The sequence below is a fragment of the Hylobates moloch genome, unplaced genomic scaffold (genome assembly GCF_009828535.3).
Source record: "Hylobates moloch isolate HMO894 unplaced genomic scaffold, HMol_V3 SCAFFOLD_8, whole genome shotgun sequence".
NCBI lineage: Eukaryota > Metazoa > Chordata > Mammalia > Primates > Hylobatidae > Hylobates > Hylobates moloch.
Window position 1 is genome coordinate 34,916,937 of NW_026652283.1, and position 21,126 is coordinate 34,938,062.

The window sequence follows — 21,126 nt, forward strand, 5'->3', positions numbered from 1 at the left end:
GGGAAGTCCAAGACCAACATGCCAGTGGATTTTTTTTTTTTTTTTTTTGAGGCAGGGTCTCGCTCAGTTGCCCAGGCTGGAGTGCAGTGGCGCAAGCATGGCTCACTGCAGCCTTGACTTCTGGGCTAGATGATCCTCCCACCTCAGCCTCCCAAGTAGCTGGGACTACAGGCACACGCCACCACTGCCAGCTTATTATTATTTTTTTTTTGTATTTTTTTGTAGAGACAGGGTTTTGCCATGTTGCCCAGGATGGTCTTGAACTCCTGGGCTCAAGTGATCCAACCCGCCTCTGCCTCCCAAAGTGCTGGGATTACAGGTGTGAGCCTCCATGCTCAGCCTGTGCCAGCAGATTTGATGTCTGGTGAGAACTCGCTCTCTACTTCAAAGATGACACTTTCTGCTGTATCCTCACATGGTGAAAGACTCAAGGGCCTCCCTTAATGATTTAATCACCTCTCAATGGCTCCACCCTTAATACTATCAAATTGGGTATTAGATTCCAACATATGAATTTTGGGAGGACACCAACATTCAAACTAGAGCACATGGTTACCTCTTTGCTTACCATATCAACCCTATGAAGTAGGCAGTTTTATGATCTCCATCCTACAGATGAGGACAATGAGGCACAGAGAGGCTAGGTAACTTCTCCAGGGTCACACTATCGGATAAATGGTGGAGCCTGGGTTGAAGAGTAGGAAGCATGACTCCTTATGTCCTTGTGGTTGAGGACTCTGCTGTGCTGCCTCTGTGAGGGAGGCTTGCTGAAAGGACTCAGAATCTCTCAGGGACACCAGGCATGGCTGGAAGCCTCAGAGACAGAGGCAAACTCTGGCTCTCTCTCAGGTGGACTCCACTGACCCCAGATCTCACTCTATCACCCGGCTCCAGTCGCTGTGTCTCTGATTGGTCAGCTAACTGGAGGCATAGGGATGTGGTGCCCAATTATGAGTCCATCAGCAGTGGGGGAGGGGAGCAGAGCATCCTGAGGTGTAGACACGGCTGCCTGGGTCCGCTCTTTCTTGGCGTGAGTGAACAGCTTTCCGAGAGAACATGACTTCTACAGCAGTTTAGAAAGAGGTCCAGCTTGGGTTGGGCTTGCGTGACTCAATGCTCTGCACATTAACCTCTGCCCCTGTGAAAACCCAAGGGGAAATGGAATTCTACCCCCCCATACTGTGCTGCCCCACTTCCCGAGCATCTGTTTCTCAGCTCACCTCCTAAACTATCGGGGGACCTGCCCCGATAATCACGTAGGTTCTTTTCCATTTTCCTAAGCGTCGGCTGGCTTGAGAAATAAAAGGACAGAGTACAAAGAGAGAGATTTTAAAGCTGGGCGTCCGGGGGAGACATCACATGTCAGTAGGATCCGTGATGCCCCACAAGTCACAAAAACCAGCAAGTTTTTATTAGGGATTTTCAAAAGGGGAGGGAGTGTGCGAATAGGTGTGGGTGACAGACATCAAGTACTTAACAGGGTAATAGAATATCATGAGGCAAGTGGAGGCAGGGCGAGATCACAGGACCACAGGACCAAGGGGAAATTAAAATTGCTAATGAAGTTTCGGGCACCACTGTCATTGATAACATCTTATCAAGAGACAGGGTTTTGAGACCAACCGGTCTGACCAAAATTTATTAGGTGGGAATTTCCTCTTCCTAATAAGCCTGGGAACGCTATGGGAGACTGGAGTTTATTTCACCCCTGCAGTCTCGACCATAAGAGACAGGTACGCCCCGGGGAGGCCGGTTCAGAGACCTACCCCTAGGTGCGCATTCTCTTTCTCAGGGACATTCCATGCTGAGAAAAGGAATTCAGCGATATTTCTCCCATTTGCTTTTGAAAGAAGAGAGATATGGCTCTGTTCTGCCTGGCTCACCGGTGGTCAGAGTTTAAGGTTCTCTCTCTTATTCCCTGAACAATTGCTGTTATCCTGTTCTTTTTTCAGGGTGCCCATATTTCATATTGCACAAACACACATGCTGTACAATTTTGTAGTTAACACAATTATTACAGGTCCTGGAACGATATACATCCTTCTCGGCTGACAGGATTAAGAGATTAAAGTAAAGACAGGTACAGGAAATCACAAGGGTATTGACTGGGGAAGTGATAAGTGTCCATGAAATCTTTACAATTTATGTTTAGAGATTGCAGTAAAGACAGGCATAAGAAATTACAAAAGTATTAATTTGGGGAACTAATAAATGTCCATAAAATCTTCACAATCCACATTCTTCTGCCATGGCTTCAGCTGGTCCCTCCATTTGGGGGTCCCTGACTTCCCGCAAGACTAAACCTCCCTGTGGGGCTGCTTCTCCCATCCTGCCCCAGCTGTATCCTCTGAAACCATTCTGAATTTTCTTCTCTGGCCCCATGCACTCTGGCTTAGGCTAATAATGCGAATAGCTACTGTTTTGAACGCATTTGCTAGGAAGCCAAGGTGAGTGGATCACTTGAGGACACGAGTTTGAGACCAGCCTGGCCAACATGGCGAAACCGCATCTCTACTAAAAATACAAAAATTAGCCAGGTGTGGTGGTGCACCTGTAATCCCGGCTACTCAGGAGGCTAAGGCATGAGAATCGCTTGAACCTGGGAGGCAGAGGCTGCAGTGAGCCGAGATTGTGCCACTACACTCCAGCCTGGGTGACTGAGCGAGACTCTGTCTAAAAAAAAAAAAAAAAAAATGGAATGCATTTGCGAATGTATATGCCAGGCACTAAGGCAGGAGATTTTACACGTTCACAGCCCTGGGAAGCAGGCAGTCTTATTATGCTCATTCTACAGATGAATAAAGTGATGCTCACAGAAGGTAACTTTGCCAAGGTCACACAGTAAATGAGGGTTGCCCCAGGAGATGGATTCAAGCTTATATACCCCTGAAGTGTGTACTCCTATTTAAAACAATGTTTTTTGTTTTAAATCTCTGTGGGTACATAGTAGATGTGTATATTTATGGATGTGCTCCTATTGTCTAGAGATAGTATAGCCTTCCAGCCCAGGTTGGTTTTTGGCCCACCAGACCCCCTTGCCAGAGAAGGGTTGGGGCAAGAACTTGATGCTTTCTTTCAAAGGTACACAGCTTTGATCTCTTTGCCTGCTGTGCTTCAGGTCTGTTTAGGTTAGGGGCTCTCAAAGTGTGGTTCCTGGACTGGTACTATCAGCTTCACCCGGGAACTCGTCAGAACTATATATTCTTGGCTGGGTGTGGTGGCTCACACCTGTAATCCCAGCACTTTGGGAGGCTGAGGCTGGTGGGTCACCTGAGGTCAGGAGTTTGAGACCAGCCTGGCCGAGATAGTGAAACCCCTGTCTCTACTAAAAATACAACAATTAGCTGGGCGTGGTGGCGGGTGCCTGTAATCCCAGCTACTTGGGAGGCTGAGGCAGGAGAATCACTTGAACCCAGGAGGCGGAGGTTGCAGTGAACCGAGACCACGCCATTGCACTCCAACCTGGGCAACAAGAACAAAAACTTCGTCTCAAAAAAAAAAAAAAAAAAAAGAAATACATATTCTCAGGGCCACCCCAAACCTATTGAATCAGAAACTCTGGAAAAGGGCCTGGCAATGTATGTTTTCACAAGCCCTCCAGGTGATTCTGATGCAGGCGGAAGCCTGAGAACCACCAGAGAATGTGGAACAGCGCTTAGTCAACAGCCTTGTTTATTCCCCTTCCAGGTGGCTCTGAAGACAGCAGCTGGAGAAAGTGAGAATTTTCAGCTGAGTATCGTTTTTTTAAATAGTTGTTGTTTTCTCATCACATTTGTTAGAAACGACTCAGGTCTGGCTTCAGAGAAACCGTATGAATTCCTTAATTGTTACACACTATTATTACTTTTTCACATTTGTGTGTAGCCTAAAAGAGAATGAACACAAACACAAAGAAATCCAAATTACCACATTCAGCCTCTTGGCATCTTGTCTGTCTAGGGAAGAGTTGTGAGTATAATCCCCAATTCAGTCAACACACTTGGGCTTTGTCTTCTCAGTGCTGGATCCTAGGCTGGGTTCCAAGGTACAGGCAGGGCCTCTGCCTGCCTGCTCCTGTATCAAGGGGACACAGACAGCTCTAACAATCAGAAATCAGAGTTTGAAGAGCTGGGGCCCCAGGGTTTGCTCTAACATGACCCTGGGCCTCTCCATTTCAAATTTCTCACTGGGGCACAGCCCTGAGTTTGAGTCCAGGCTCTGCCACTTACCTGCTGTGTGATCTTAGGCAAATCATTTGGCTTCCCTGGGCCTCAGATTCCTCCATTGCGGAATGAGATAATAGTTCCCACCTTGCGGGCTTGTTGTGAAGATGGGGAAAGTGTCTATAGTGCAGAGGTACCCCTTATTTTCTGTGTGACCTGGAGCAGGTTAGTTAGCCTCTCTATGCGTGTTTCCTCCCTTGCAGCATAGGGTTACTAAACAGCACATACCTTTTAGGGTTATTGAGTTAAAAATTATATAAATCTTTCTTTCTTTTTTTTTTTTTGAGATGTATCACTCTGTCACCCATTCTGGAGTGCAGTGGCACAATCGTAGCTCACTGCAGCCTCCGCTTCCAGGGTTCAAACAATTCTCCTGCCTCAGTCTCCCAAGTAGCTGGGATTACAGGCATGTGCCACAACACCTGGCTAATTCTTTTTGTATTTTTAGTAGAGATGGGGTTTCACCATGTTGGCCAGGCTTGTCTTGAACTCCTGACCTCAAGTAATCTGCCTGCCTCTGCCTCCCAAAGTGCTGGGATTACAGGCATGAGCCACTGCACCCAGTCAAAGTTATATATATATATATATTTGAGATGGAGTCTCGCTCTGTCGCCAGGCTGGAGTGCAGTGGCTCAATCTCGGCTCACTGCAACCTCCACCTCCCAGGTTCAAGTGATTCCCCTGCCTCAGCCTCCCCAGTAGCTGGGATTACAGGCACCCACCATTTTTTGTATTTTAGTAGAGACAGGGTTTCACCATGTTGGCCAGGATGGTCTCAGCCTCGTGACCTCAGGTGATCTGCCTGCCTCAGGCTCCCAAAGTGCTGGGATTACAAGCGTGAGCCACCACGCCTGGCCCAGAGTTATATAAATCTTAATACAAGGCCACATGATAGTAACCTCTCTAGGGTTCTTAGCTGTTAGTGCCTAGAGCATAGTAGCTGCACAATAGATTGTGGCCACTGTTATGATTCATTTCCATCCTTAATTTGCAAGTAGCTCTGACCTTGCAAAGTCCTAAGGCTGCTTTTCTGTTTCTGGTTTCTAGTTACTTCAGGGTCTCCATTTCACTGATGCCTTCAAAGAGTTTGCAGCGGTGACTTTGAGTTGGCGCCCTTTCTGCCAATTTATCTGGTGTCTGAACCTGCGTTCCAGCCACTGCTCAGGTCTCCCGCTGTTTGCTCTTGGCCTGGTGTTGGCATTCTTTGTTCTGAGCTTCATGCCTTATTCTCAGAGCCCATCTCACTGGCATAGTCAGACAGACCAGAGTGAAGTTTCCACTCTGATACTCACTAGCTGGGTAACCTTAGACAAATGATTTAATCCCAATTTTCTCACCTGTAAAATGGGGCTAATAATGCCTGTCTTACAGGGTTATCTAAAGATTAAATGCAATCATGTGTTTGTAAACATTCAGTATGATGTCTGTCACACAATGGGTGCTCAAATGTTTGTTTACTTCTCTGTCTACTTCTCCCTATGGAATAAATTCCATAATCATTCTGAACTGGTGTCTTAGTCCATTTTGTGCTGCTGAAACAGAATACCTGAGTCTGCGTAAGTTATAATGAACAGAAAATTGGCTCATGGCTCTGGAGGCTGGGAAGTCCAAGACTGAGGAGCTGCATCTAGTGGAGGCCTTCTTGCTGCATAAGTTCATGGTGGAAGGTGGTGGAGAGGGCAAGAGAGAGCAAGAGGTTGAACTCACAGCCTTAAGCCCTTTTATAATTGGCATTAATCCATTTATGGTGGTGGAGCCCTCATGACTTAAACATTTCCCATTAGGCCCTACCTCCCAACACTGTTGCATTGGGTATTAAATTACAACCCAAGGTTTTTGAGAGACACATTCAAACCATAGCAGCTGATATGCTGATCTTTATTTTTTTATTTTTATTTTTATTTTTAGAGATGGAGTCTTGCTCTGTTGCCCAGACTGGAGTGCAGTGGTGCAATCTTGGCTCACTGCAACCTCTGCCTCCTGGGTTCAAGCGATTCTGTCTCATTCTGTTGCCCAGACTGGAGTGCAGTGGTGCAATCTTGGCTCACTGCAACATCTGCCTCCTGGGTTCAATTGATTCTCCCACCTCAGCCGCCCCAGTACCTGGGATTATAGGTGCTCACCACCATGCCCGGCTGCTTTTTTGTATTTTTAGTAAAGATGGAGTTTCACTATGTTGGCCAGGCTGGTCTTGAACTCCTGACCTCAAGTGATCCACCTGCCTCGGCCTCCCAAAGTGCTGGGATTACAGGCATGAGCTGCTGCACCCAGTGGTATACTGATCTTTAAAAGGGAGAAATAATCTTCCCTACTAGTTACCACAAAATGTCTTCTCTCCTTGTCTTCATTAGTATTTTTAATTTATTGGGGGATAGGAGGAACAGCAATATACCCAACTAAAGACTATGTCTTCCCACCTCCCTCACAACTAGGTGTCATCATGGATCTATATTTTGGTCAATTATGAAAAAAGAAGTGTTTGGTGGTGTTATGGGTTGAATTGTGTCCTTGTAAAAAGTTATTTTTAAGTCCTAACCTCCAGTGCCACAGAATGTGACCTTATTTGGAAACAGGACTTTGCAGAGGTAATCAAGTTTAAATGGGGTCATTAGGGTGGACCCTAATCCCATGTGATAAGCATCCTTATTAAAAGGGGAAATTTGGACCCAGAGACAAACACATACAGAGGGAAGATCATATGAAGATACACAGGGAGAAGACGGCCATGTGACTGGAGTGATGCATTATGAGCCAAGGAACGCCAAGGATTGCCAGCTAACAGCACAGGCTAGAAGAAGCAAGGAAAGATTCTCTCCTAGAGCCATCAGAGAGAGCATGGCCCTGCCAACTCCTTGACTCCAGACTCCTAGCCTCCATAACTGGAGACAATACATTTCTGTTATTTTAAGCCACTCGTTTTTGGTACTTTGTTATGGCATCCCTAAGAAATTAATACTGGTGGAATTTTGGGAAGCCTGAACAAAATGATGAACAGGAAAGTATTTTTCAAACTCTCCAGTTCTATGTACTAATAAGGCATTTTTATTATTGCAACGTTTGTGACTGTGATTACTCTTGGTTTATGAAGAATAGATTGACTTGACTGACATGATTCTGACTAGAGATCAGAAGATTTTTATCCTGCTTCCGCTCTACGTTCTTGAGGGCTCAGCACAGCAATCATAGATGCTAAGACAGCAGTAGCATGAGAGACAAGCAGAAGAGAAGCTACCAGCTTTTGGGTTGGATGCTGGCAGGATGAGTGTGTAAATTTTGTTTAGCTGGGGCCAGAATTCTCAGCCACTGATTGGCAGTCAAGCATAAAGGTTAAAGTTCAGGATTGGCTTGTATTGAAATCCAGTCTTTACCTTTACTTGCTGTGTGATCCTGGGCAAGTTACTGAACTTTTCTGAGCTTTATATTTCTCATCTGTAAAATGAGAACAAATGTGGCTCCTGTGACATAGGGTTGTCATGGAGTTTCAATGACATCACATAACAAGCAGGGAAAAAAGGAAAAGCCACAGCCTATCTGTACTCAGTCCAGGGTGCAGATTTTTCTGCTCTGATTACTTCCTCTTGATAGATTCCAAATGGACAGACTGGATTCTGGTTTGTTTCTTCTTTTTTTTTTTGAGGCGGAGTCTCACTCTGTGGCCCGGGATGGAGTGCAGCGGCGCAATCTTGGCTCACTGCAAACTCTGCCTCCTGGGTTCACGCCATTCTCCTGCCTCAGCCTCCCGAGTAGCTGGGACTACAGGCGCCTGCCACCACGCCCGGCTATTTTTTTGTATTTTTAGTAGAGACGGGGTTTCACCGTGTTATCCAGGATGGTCTCTATCTCCTGACCTCATAATCCACCCGCCTCGGCCTCCCAAAGTGCTGGGATTACAGGCGTGAGCCACCGCGCCTGGCCTGTTTCTTCTTACCTCTATTGATTCATTCAGTAAACATATTGAATGTACCTATTATGTGCCTACTAGGTGATGAAAAAAGCTGGTAGGGCAGACCCAGACCATGACATCCAAATGCAGACAGCTCAGAGAATGATTTAACTAAAAGTAGAGCCAAAGTTATTTGGGTGCTCCTCTCCTCTCAGTCTAATTTTTTTTTTTTTTTTTTGAGACAGAGTCTTGCTCTGTCACCCAGGCTGGAGTGTGGTGGCATGATCTCCGCTCACCGCAAGTTCCACCTCCCAGGTTCACGCCATTCTCCTGCCCCAGCCTCCCGAGTAGCTGGGACTACAGGTGCCCACCACCGCGCCTGGCTAATTTTTTTTTTTTGTATTTTTAGTAGAGATGGGGGTATCACCGTGTTAGCCAGGATGGTCTCGATCTCCTGACCTCGTGATCCTCCCGCCTCGGCTGGGATTATAGGCGTGAGCCACCGCGCCCGGCCCTCTCAGTCTATTAAGGTTTCTGCCATGGCCGTCCTAATCTACCCTTCCTGATTGGTAGATACTTGTTCTCATACTGTGTTGCAAATGACTACTAATCTCAAAGAAAGGGCCTGAAAATGACTGTCCTATAAAGCTGCCTCCTGAAATGCTACTCCTATGCATAAACAAGACGGTTCCAGGCAGAAGGGCCCAGAGAAATCAGTCTGAAACCTTTCAGTTCACAGGGGGAAATCAAGCCAGGCAGAAGTGACCCAGATCCAGTTAGGGTGACTCAACCAAGGACACCCAGCAATTATATGTCCCAGCTGGGTAGGGAGCAGAAAATGGCTCTCTCTGCCTCTGGTCCCTGCCCTGCACCATCTGTGTACTGAGCATGTTCTAATTAGGTTGTGCAGAGTGTCCTAGGGAGATACTAAGGCAGGACAAGAAGTGCCTCTGATTTAAAAAAAAGTCTACAGCCCACTGGGCACAGTGGCTCACACCTGTAATCCCAGCACTTTGGGAGGCTGAGGCGGGCAGATTGCTAGAGCTCAGGAGTTTGAGACTAGCCTGGGCAACAGGGCGAAACCCTGTCTCTACAAAAAATGCAAAAATCAGCAAGGCATGGTGGCATGCACCTGTAGTCCCAGCTACTTGGGAGGCCGAGGTTGGAGGATTACTCGAGCCTGGGAGGGGGAGATTGCAGTGAGCTGAGGTCCTTGTCTCAAAAGAGAAAAAAAAAAAAAAAAAGCCCACAGCCTAGCAGGGGACATGAAGACATATGGTAGACCAAAAGCCCTTTGGCTTCATTGATTTGAAATGCTGCCTTCATTGTGTACCAATCTCCAACGTATATGGGACTGTGGTAGACTCTGTTCTGTTTTACCACTGTCTCTTCCTGCTCCAGCACCATACTGTTTTAAAGACTGTAGTTTTGGCCGGGCGCGGTGGCTCACGCCTATAATCCCAGCACTTTGGGAGGCCGAGGCGGGTAGATTACTGGAGGTCAGGAGCTCAAGACCACCCTGGCCAACATGGTGAAACCCCATCTCTACTGAAAATACAAAATTAGTGTGCGTGGTGGCATGCACCTATAATCCCAGTTACTTGAGAGGCTGAGGCAGGAGAATCGCTTGAACCCAGGAGGCAGAGTTTGCAGTGAGCTGAGATCACGCCATTGCACTCCAGCTTGGGCAAAAAGAGTGTCTTGACTGTTTTTGTACACTTACTTTTCCAGATGAACTTTTGAATCAGCTTTTGAGTAACACAGCCATTGAATCTTCTTCAGCATTCTTGTCTATGCTAGGCATCAGGCACTTGAGCAGGGTATTCAGTCCTTGCCCTTGGGAAATCACAAACTAGATGCAAAGTGTAACCAAACAAGAAGTGTAAAATAACGACAGGAATCTCACTCTATGGGTAACAAGAACCAAATGAGTGAGGGGTCCAGACAGAGTAAATGCTGTGTTCCTTGGGGCCAGGCAAGTCATGGAAGGTTCAACAGAAGTGACATTATACAGGACTTTGATGGGTGAGCAGCAGCTTTCGGTATATAAGAAATGCTTTGAGTTGAGGAAGTCCGGGAAAGCTTCTTGGAGAAGGAGACACATTTCTCTTGAGAGGTGAATAAGAGTTTGCAGGGTTCAGAGGATGGGATAAAGGGAGGGATTGCCCTGAACTGGGAAAGTCACAAAAAGGTTCTCTGAAGACATTTTAGATGCGTTTTGAGTTGGAGTCGGGGAAGATGCCTGGAAGAAGCAATTAAATAAAAAGAATTTTATTGCAAAAGCAATACAAGGACATGTCATTGGAAATGGGTTTCAAGAGATGAGTGAGCAGTTCCTGCGGCAGACAAGAGCGGGACCACGAAGTAAGTTGAGGCAGAGGCAGAGGCAGAAAAGGCTTCCCGGTCCTGCCCACTCTCTAAGACCTAAGATGCAGGGTCTAAGCGTCCCACCCGCGTGGCGGCGGCCCTGTAGTTCTGATTTCCCAGCGTGAGGTAGCCACCACCAGGCCTCCGGGGGAGAAGACTGCGGCACGGGCGAGCAGAGCTGAGCGCTTTATGTCGGAATCGACCAATGGGATGGCGGCACCCGGTTGCCAGGGCTACGGCCAAGCGGAGGCAGGGCCTCGGCACTGTGGGCGGGGCCTGGGCGGGGTTATATAATGGAACGGCGGGCGGAAGGCGGGGCGTGTGTGTGGGGGGGGGACAGTGGCTGCTGGGCGGGCGGGGCGCAGGCCGCGGGACCGAGCCCGGGGGAGCGAGACAGCGGAGGCGCCGAGGATCCGATTCACTCGCTGGGGAGACCTATGGGCCGAAGCCGTGTAAATGCGTTTTAAGGCGAGTGCGGAAAGTGGCCTGGGGAGCCTCGGGGAGCGGACGCCCTCAGCCCTGGTGCTGACCTGCCCCCCTGCCCCTTCTGCCTCCTGTCAGCAGGGGCCTCGGCTCCGCAACTGCCACTCCTCCTCGGGGTGCTGCACAAGTTTCGAGGTCACCAGCGACCCCCCCTAGCAGCGCGCCTGGCTCTGGCCCCCGCGAAGGAGGACGGAGCTTGGTAAGGGGCCCTGGGGGATGGGGGGACCTCGGCCCTGCACTTGGTAGGAGTCACTCGGACAGAAAAAACCTCGGCCTTCCGTTCTCTCCCAGGAGCTTGAGGCCCCCACCCACCGCGTGGCGCCCCCAGGCACGCCTAGAATTCTAGCACGTCAGGATCAGTCCAGCCCCCATTTACAATTGGGGAAACTGCGGCTCCGAAAGGGTCAGAGGGTACCCGAGGTCAAGCAGTAGAGAGCGGACTCGAACTTAAGCTCTTGCTCTTAGGCTGAGACTCCTTGGCGTGGCCACCGGCTACCCTCTAGGTGGGCGTGGTCAAGACTGGGGGCGCCCTGGAAACTTCCCCACCCAAGTTTCTCAGATTTTCTGTTCCATCTCTCTCTGTTTCCTGAAATCCAGAATTTCAGAACTGGGAAGGCTCTCCAAAACCATTCATCCATTTTACAGATGGGGCAACTGACTCGGAGAGGCAGTCACATTTGGGCATACGGTGCCTTGTCTCCGTCTGAAATCCGGGATTCTTGACTTTCTCCACCCTTGCCTAGTGAACCCCGGGCTTGTGCTGGGGGCGGGTTGTGACGGGATTGGGATCCCTGGCCACGGGAGGCGAGTGGGGCAGCGGAGCCGGCCCCCAGCGGTTCCCTTCGTCTCCCCCCGCCCTGCAGTGTGTTGCATACTTTCTAAGGCGGCGGCTGCAGCAGCGGCTCCATCCAGCCCGTCAGCTCCTCCTGCAAGGCATGGCTGGCTACCTGAGTGAATCGGACTTTGTGATGGTGGAGGAAGGCTTCAGAACCCGAGACCTGCTGAAGGAACTCACTCTGGGGGCTTCACAGGCCACCACGGTGAGGGGCTGGGAATGGGGGTGGGTCCCCGGTCCCCTGTACAGATCAGCTGCCTCCTCAGGAAGGGTCCCTAGGGCCCTCATCTTATCCTTTCACTTATTTGGTACGCAATCCTTGCTATTTGCAAGAGAGGGGCTCTATTTATCCCGAATTTCTTGGTCCTTGCCCCCAAACCTGCCCCTCCTATGTTGCCTTTCTACCTAGCCCTCCAAGGTCAGAAACAGGGGATTCCTCTCCTGCTACCCCCTCTCCCTCACCGCCCACATCTAGGCATCACCAAGCTCTGTGAATTCTGACTCCTTAAATAACCCTCCAGTGTGCTTATGTGGAACCTCACTTTCTAGTTCAGTCTTCCTCTCTCCAAAGGCCCCCTGAGCTCCCTGTCTCATGCCACCCCCTCCAAAGGTATCATAGTCCTGTTCAAAATCAGAATTTGGCAATTCCCCACTGCCTACAGGATCAAGTCAGAGCTTCCCTGCCTCCATAGCCCCATTCCCAGCTTTCCCCACAGTATATATTATGCTCCTTCGGAGCTATAATTTGCATTTCCCAGTGATGCCGCGTGCCCTATTACCATGCCTTTGCCCAGGCTGTTCCTTCTGCCTGCAGCATCCTTCTCTCAGCCTCTCCCCTCTTTACCCCTTTCTAGTCATTCTTTGCTTCTCATCAGTGTTGCCTTTTCCTGATCACCCCAGGCAGATTTTGTATTTTCTTTCTCCATGCCCCCGCATTGCACCTTGTAGAAACTGCCATCTAACTTCTGCTGAATGGACTTGTAAGTACTTAAGGGGTTCCTTTTCTTCCAGACCCAAGCTCCTTCAGAGCAACAGTACTGTTTGGTCATCTCTGTCCCTTAGCATAACGTTTGGCACCAAGTGGGCATGAGTAAAAAAGTGTTGCATGAAAGGGAAACTGAGTCCCAGGGAAGGAACTCTGGAAGGGTCCCTTCCACATTTAAGTAATGTGGTCTCACCCATAGCCTCATACATGTTTGGCCTTTAGCACATCTGCAATGAACAGTTGTCCATAGGGATAGGTTGCAGTGTCAGTGGGACTAGCTTAAGGCTTCATCGAGCACCTGTGTTTGGAAGGCAGTGAGCTGTAGGCCATAGCTTCTGCCTTTAGGGAGTTTACCCTTTTCTTTTCTTTTCTTTTCTTTTTTTTTTTGAGATGGAGTCTTGCTCTGTAGCCCAGGCCGGAGTGCAGTGGTGCAATCTCGGCTCACTGCAAGCTCTGCCTCCCGGGTTCAGGCCATTCTCCTGCCTCAGCCTCCCGAGTAGCTGGGACTACAGGCGCCCGCCACCACGCCCGGCTCATTTTTTGTACTTTTAGTAGAAACGGGGTTTCACCGTGTTAGCCAGGATGGTCTCGATCTCCTGACCTCATGATCCGCCCGCCTCGGCCTCCGAAAGTGCTAGGATTACAGGCGTGAGCCACCGCGCCCGGCCTGGAGTTTACCCTTTTCTAGAATAGAGGGATGCGTATGCAGTTCTGATACCTTGGAAGCAAATGCAAATGCAGTGGGAGCATTTAAAAGCAGAGTTGCCTTATTGGTTTGGGGAAGGTGGCATTTGAGTGAAACTTTAAGGATTTTGCAGACACAGGAGTGGGGAGGGTATTCTGCAGGGCATGGTGGGAACAAAGGTTTGAAGGTGGGAAAATGATCCTGCCTACAGCTGGAGTTTTAGCCCCATTGAGGGGAGGGGTTGGGGCTAGATCAGAGCCTTGAATGCCGGGCTGAGGAGTTTGCCTTCTGTCCTGTAGGCTTGGGGAGGCCCAGAAAACTTAACAGCAGGGTAGCTCTGTGGCCAGAACTGAACGTGGGTCAGGTACTCGGAAGGATCATGGATGGCACGCACAGGGTGGGAGCTGGATGGGGTCTCACATTCATCCACTTCTTGTCATTCAGGAGGAGGTAGCTGCCTTCTTCGTGGCTGACCTGGGTGCCATCGTGAGGAAGCACTTTTGCTTTCTGAAGTGCCTGCCACGAGTCCGGCCCTTTTACGCTGTCAAGTGCAACAGCAGCCCAGGTGTGCTGAAGGTTCTGGCCCAGCTGGGGCTGGGCTTTAGCTGTGCCAACAAGGTAAGCCCTGCCCCCATGGTGCACTGACCCTCCATGCCCACTGAACACACACATGGCCAGGCTAGTGCAGGTGGGCTCTGGGGAGCAAGAGGTACCTGCAGTTGGTCCTTGCCCTCTGGGAAGACCACCCACTCAGGAGGGGTCTCAAGGGATGAGGGAGGGAGAAACGGCATGGAATTTGTCAGCCTTGAAGTTTCAGATTGGAATCTTCTATGTCCCTGGTAGAAAGCTCATCTTTTTAATGGAGATCTGCAAATTTGGATTTTTCTAATTAAAACAAAAAAACATTCACATTTTTTTGGTTTTTTTTTTTTTTTTTTTTTTTAGACGGATTTCCTGTCGCCGTCGGCTCACTGCAAGCTCCGCCTCCCGGGTTCACGCCATTCTCCTGCCTCAGCCTCTCTAAGTAGCTGGGACTACAGGCGCCCGCCACCACGCCCGGCTAATTTTTTGTATTTTTAGTAGAGACGGGGTTTCCCCGTGGTCTCGATCTCCTGACCTCGTGATCCGCCCACCTTGGCCTCCCAAAGTGCTGGGATTACAAGCGTGAGCCACCGCACCTGGCCGCCACCAATTCTTTCTGATTTGATTTCTGCTGTTGTCTTCATTCCCTCCTGCTCTCTTTAGATTTATTTTTTTTTTTTTTTCATTTTTTGAGATGGTGTCTTGCTCTGTCACCCAGGCTGGAGTGCAGTGGTGCCATCTTGGCTCACTGCAACCTTTGCCTCCCGGGTTCAAGTGATTCTCCTTGCCCTCAGCCTCCTGAGTAGATGGGATTACAGGTGCACATCACCGTACCCAGCTGATTTTTTTTATATTTTCAGTAGAGACAGGCTTTCAGCATGTTGGCCAGGCTGATCTCAAACTCGCGACCTCAGGTGATCCACCCACCTCAGCCTCCCAAAGTGCTGGGTTTACAGGCGTGAGCCACCGCGCCATTTTAGATTAACTTTGCTTATCTCCTGTCATTCAGTATCTACTGAACTCCCACAATGCAGTAGTCACTGTGCTAGGCAGGGCTGGCAATACGGAATTGGTAGACTGCTGTCCTTGAGTTGAATGCTTAGTTTATTTCCATTCTGTCCCTGCATTTAAGTTATAAAGTTTCAATTAAGTCAAGCTTTGAAAGTATCTCATTTATTGATTCAGCAAATATTAATTGGGCATCTCTTCTGAGGCCAAGCGTTATTCTAGGTGGGGATTTGGCAGTGAACAAAAGAAAACAACAAAAGCCCTTCCTTCATGGAGCTTGTTTACAAAAAAAAAAAAAAAAACAGATGAAATAATGAAAATATTTAGTATTTTAGATGGAAAATGCTGTAGAGAGAAAGCAGGAAAGGGAAGTAAGGAATGTTGGGAGAGAGGATTGTACTTCTAGATAGTTTGGCCAGGGAATGGTACACTAAGATTTGAATACAGACCCAAAAGAGCCAAGGGATCAAGCCAGGTGGATAACCAGGGAAAGGGCATTTCAGGCAGCAGGAACAGCAAGTGCAAAGGCCCTGAGGTGGGAGCAAGTCCAGTGGGCACTGCTTTGTGATATTGTCATTAGCACTAATTTCTTGGTGGTTAGTAATGGTTGCGTAATATGGCTGGATGTTGCGAGGAGAGTTCTAGCAGGGACTCCTGGAGTCCTGGGCAGGATGACAGAGCTGGAGCGACTCCAGGTTGGGGAGAGGTGTGCACTTGACTGGGATGGTCAGAACGAATGGGTTAACCTGTAGCAGGGACTGAATGTTAACGCCTTTCGTGGTAGATGAGCTGCTTCCTCTTGTCTTTGGGTTAGTTCATGCTTTGCACACCTCGTTTTGTGCATGTCTTCCATGAAGCTCTGTGAGGCACACAGGGGGAGGGACTGCCATTCTACAGTTGGGGAAACCAGGGGGTCAGCCATCTGTGGGTAGCAGAGCCAGGACGTCCTCGTTTCCCACTTCTTCCTGCAGGGCCCTGGGCCTCCACGTGGGATGAGAAGGAGCAGGATCCTTTCAGTCCCCGAGGTCTAGGGTGAAGAACAGGACCAAACCCCACTGCCTAGAGTTTTCTGCTTCAGGAACCCCAAGGGGAGGCGCTTGGTTCTCTAGAAGAAAGGGCAGAGTGGGGTGTTAAGGCTGAGAGAGACCTTGATGACAGCGGGGACTGGAGAAGCATCTGCCCTTTGACGAGTGCTTCTGTTGTGTCAGGCACTTTGCCAAGTGTTTTCTGTACATGATCTCATTTTATTCTCGCAACAGCCCTGTGAGGTAATTTTTTTTTTTTTTTTTTTATGGGGATTCTGACCGTAGCCTGGTGAGGACACATTTAACATATAAGGAAATGAGAGATGGAGGTTCCGCACCAGGGTGGTGGCAGCTTGAGTCCTGCTGAGTTGCCTTGGACTCTGTTTTTTCCAAGATTGCTGGGGAGAGGATAGCTGAGCTGGGATTCAGCCAGTGATGGATGCCCTCAGCCAACTGCAGGGGCGAGGAGAGACTTAAGCCCCCTCCCTGTGATGGGATCACGCAGACCCTTTGGTGTACTTCTGGAGAGGTGGCTGCTGGACTTACAGCTTTTCTTGGAAGGCCAAGGCTGCCCTCTTCTGGACGTCTGTAGTGGGTGGCCATGCTTAACGGCATTGTGCCTTAGTGGGCGGACACTGACCAAGGGCCTGGCGTGAGCTAGGGCTGGATGTGCAGACAGACACGCATTGGACAGGGGCCAGAGCCACGGCTTGCTCGGGGACTCTGGTCTACCCAGCCACCTTCCCGAGGACCACTGTGTCATCTCTCCTGTCCCAATCGCTTGCTCTCTCTGTCTCCCTCAGCATCCTGCCATCTTAAAAAGCCTTTGCTGGGCACCACATCCTCTTCCAGCCCAATCCCTTGCTCTCTCTTCGTGACCAAACTCAACTTAGTTGTCTGCATTCGCCTGTTCGCCCCCATTTTTTCTTTCCTGCAGCACTCCTTCCTTAAGCCATTGCTTCCCAGCCTCCACTTTCACTATTCCAAAGAATTTTCTCTTACCAACATCCCCAGTGATCTGCAGGGTCCAGTGAGCACTTTACTTTCAACATGGATTGTGAACTAATAATACATGCAAATAACACGTTGATTCATTCACCCCAAAAGAAACTAGGACATCAGCTTTATGTCTCCATAGATGATCACCAGGATGGTTTTGGTGGATATATAGTATTTTTTTTTTTTTTTTTTTTTGAGACGGAGTTTTGCTCTTGTTGCCCCAGGCTGGAGTGCAGTGGCACAATCTCGGCTCACCGCAACCTCTGCCTCCTGGGTTCAAGTGATTCTTCTGCCTCAGCCTTCCAAGTAGCTGGGATTACAGGCGTGTGCCACAATGCCCGGCTAATTTTGTATTTTTAGTAGAGATGGGGTTTCTCCATGTCGGTCAGGATGATCTCGAACTCTCGACCTCAGGTGATCCACCTGCCTCGGCCTCCCAAAATGCTGGGATTATAGGCATGAGCCACTGTGCCCAGCCATATATATGTATATTTTTTGAGATGGAGTCTTGCTCTGTTGCCCAGGCTGGAGTGCAGTGGCGTGATCTCAGTTCACTGCAACCTCGGCCTCCCAAAATGCTGGGATTATAGGCATGAGCCACTGTGCCCAGCCATATATATGTATATTTTTTGAGACAGAGTCTTGCTCTGTTGCCCAGGCTGGAGTGCAGTGGCGTGATCTCAGTTCACTGCAACCTCTGCCTCCCAGGTTCAAGCGATTCTCCTGCCTCAGCCTCCTGAGCAGCTGGGATTACACGTGCCTACCACCATGCCTGGCTAATTTTTTGTTTCTTTAGTAGAGACAGGGTTTTACCATGTTGGCCAGGCTGGTCTTGAACTCCTGGCCTCATGATCCACCTGCCTCGGCCTCCCAAAGTGCTGGGACTACAGGCATGAGCCACCGCGCCCGGCCGGCAGTGCATTCTTTTTTAAAAAAAAAAAAAAAACAAAAAGACTCAACAGTAACATATGGCCCTACTTTTAAAGGCTTCAGAAGCGTATAAGATGAAAGAGAACATCGCTTCGACCTCACCTCATCAGGCTCTTCTTACAGCTGAGACAGCTCCTTCCCGTCCAGACACATGTCTCGCTGTGAGACGAGATTTGCCTTTACAGGAATAGCTTTCTAATCTGCATATTGTTCTCCATCCCCTGGAAACGTTCTCCATCCTCACCTCTGCAGGTCCCGGGTACCGTCTCTCTCCATCTTCTGCCACTCTCCAAACGGTAGTATTCTTCTGAATTCCTAGGCCTCCCTGTCTTGTAAACCCTCCTTCTTCTCAGAAGGGTTATCTCCTCCCATGGCTTTAAATACCATCAATATGCCACTGCTTCCTACATTTGAATCACCAGCTCAGACCTATATATCCAGTTGACTTGATACGAGGAGATGCCTGGAACCCGGCATGTTCAAATGCGCTCCTGATGTCCCCCTTCCGCCTCATGAAGGGCCCCCTCAGTCTGCTGGATGTGGGAGTTCCCTCTGACGTCCTCCTCCTCATCACCACACGCAATCTATCACCCAACTTGCCAGTCCCGCCTCCAGAACACATCTCCCCACTTTTCTGGAGCTGGCTCTGTCATCTCCCCCCAGGGCGATGGTGATAGCCACTGACTACCACAGTCTATTCCCCCAGAATCCCCTTGGGCCCTCCCTCAGGTAGCCAGATAGGCATGTAGACCTTGTATTTAAAATGCAAATCTGACCATGTCATTTCCCTTCCTAACCGTTTAGACTCTTTCCCATCACATGCAGGGTAAAACATGTTTCCTTGGCAGCTCTGCCCCCCTCCCTCTGTCCTCACTGTCCTCACTGTCCTCGCTTGCTCTTCTTGAGCCACTCCAGCATTCTCTGTTCCTTGATCGGGCTGAAATGCTCAGCACTGCTTGCCTCGGAACCTCTGCACAGACCACTTCCTCTACTGGAAACATTCTTCGATTCTTTCCTTCCCTCTTGGCCTGGCTGAGGCCTCCTGCAGGGCTCAGTTTAAATATCTGACCCTGAGGCTGTCCTTTGCCCCTCACACCCAGGTCTCTTGCAGCATGTACCTTTTCTTCCCAGCTCTTAACCACTTGTAATTCCGTCATTATTCAGCGCTCATTTGGGACTGCCCTGCCTGTCTTCCCCACCAACCCAAAAGCTCCATGGCCTCAGAGACCCTATGTGCTTTAGTCACCACTTGTTTTATTAACACCTATCACAGAGCCTGGCAACTCAATAGATGCTCAAAAATACCTGGCAGTGCAGCATTGAGGTTGCATTCCCTGTTACAGCAGTGAGGTTAAGAGCTGGTGTGCTAAGGTCTGACAGTTAGAATCCCATCTGTGCCACTTAGAAGCTGTGTGACTTTGGACAAATCACTTAGCCTCCCTGAGCCTCTGTTCCCTACCTTATAAGATTATTAGTAAGGTTAAATGAGAATGTATATAAAATACTTAATGCAGTGACTGGCATAGGATATGCCTTCAATGAATGACAACACTTATTTAAATATTTATAATTAGGCTGAGTGCCATGGCTCACAGCTGTAATCCCAGCACTCTGGGAGGCCAAGGCAGGAGGACTGCTTGAGCCCAGGAGTTCGAAACCAGCCTGGGCAATGTAGTGGGACCCTGTCTCTATTTAAAAAAATAAAAAAATTATAATCAAAACTCAATCACAGGTCCCCAAAGTGCTAACACTGCTTCTTCCTCTCACCTCATGTGGTGAGGCAGGGAACAAAAACACAGGTCCACATCCACTCAGATTCGGGGTAGGCCACATCTGCCCCTGGGAAGCAAGCTGTGGTGGCAGCAAGCCCAGCTCTGGAGCTTGACCTTTGTGTCCCATTCTGCTACCGGTTGGCTGTGTCACCACAGACAAGTGGATCTCACTGAACTCAATTTTGTCCTCCATAAAATGTAGCCAGTAAATATTTCATAGCACAGTCATTGGGATTAAATGAAATAATGCTTATAAATATCTAGTGCTGAAAAGTTGCTAAATTAAAATTAGACTCATTACAAAATCAGGATGGCTAAAAATGACTCTTATGCCTCTCACCATGTTTCAAAACTGGTTCTCTCTTCTCTTGTTTATTTGTGGAGAGTCAGACTTGAGTTCGAAAGTTCGTTCTGCCACCTATTTGCTGCGTAACCCTTCTGAGCATCAGTTTCCTTCTCTGTAGATTGGAGCTAATACCCATCTGAATGGGTTATTGGCAAGGACTGAATAAAAGGGTGAATCCAAAGTAGGGGTTGGCAAACTACGGACGGAAGGCCAAATCCAGCCCACCACCTAATTTTATGAAGTTTTATTGACCCACAGCCACATTCATTCAATTATGCTTTGGCTGTGGCTGTTCTGGTGCTACAAAGGCAGTTGAGAAGTTGTGACAGAGACTGTGTGGCTCGCAAAGCCTAAAATATTTACTCTGGTTCTTTATAGAAGAAAGTATGCTAACACCCGATGTAAACCATCTAATTCCGGGCCTGCTTGTGGCAGGTGCTGAATGAACACAGTTGCTGTCGTCATCATCATCATGATCTTTGTCATCATCATCATCATCATCATCATCATCATTTGTTCGTATCATTAATGCAGCAATCAGGTGCCCACATGTTCTAGAGTAAAGGGGATGAGGAGGAGGCCCCAAGAGGAGCAGGGCTAAGCCAGCACAGCCAGCACACCCAGCACACCCTGCACAGGGCCGTGCACAGAGTAGGCCTTTGGAGTGGGGTGATCTCTGTCCAAAAGACCCTTGGTCTGGTGGACTTTCTAATACACCAGCGGTATTTTTGTTATTTATTAAGTTGACAAAAATTGTATATATTTATGGTGTACAACATGATGTTTTGATATAGGTATACGTTGTGGAATGGTTAACAAGCTAATTAGCCATTAACTCACATACTTACCTTTTTTTTGTAGTGAGAACCCCTAAGGTCTATTCTCTTAGCAATTTCCAAGTGTACCATATATTGTTATTAACTATAGTCACCACGATTTATATTAGATCTCTTGAACTTCATTCTCCTGACTAAAATTTTGTATCCTTTGACCGACTTCTTTCCACTGCCCCCTCGCCATTGAC

At 48.7% G+C, this 21,126-nt stretch overlaps 1 protein-coding gene across 11 annotated transcripts in view; it reads left to right on the forward strand.

The window, feature by feature from the left end:
• Nucleotides 1-10,812: 10,812 nt before the first annotated feature.
• Nucleotides 10,813-21,126, forward strand: part of AZIN2 (antizyme inhibitor 2) — a 41,425-nt gene continuing 31,111 nt past the window's right edge. For 4 of the 11 annotated variants that reach the window (XM_058443471.1, XM_058443476.1, XM_058443475.1 and 1 more), the window contains exons 1-3: nt 11,017-11,134; nt 11,799-11,975; nt 13,885-14,058. In XM_058443471.1, the coding sequence (XP_058299454.1) occupies nt 11,871-11,975; nt 13,885-14,058 (279 nt within the window). In that variant the 5' untranslated portion in view covers nt 11,017-11,134; nt 11,799-11,870. Of the gene's footprint in view, nt 10,921-11,013; nt 11,135-11,419; nt 11,439-11,604; nt 11,624-11,798; nt 11,976-12,718; nt 12,751-13,884; nt 14,059-20,480; nt 20,644-21,126 lie in introns of those variants that run through there. The other 7 variants (XM_058443474.1, XM_058443477.1, XM_058443470.1 and 4 more) reach the window with 7 other exon arrangements.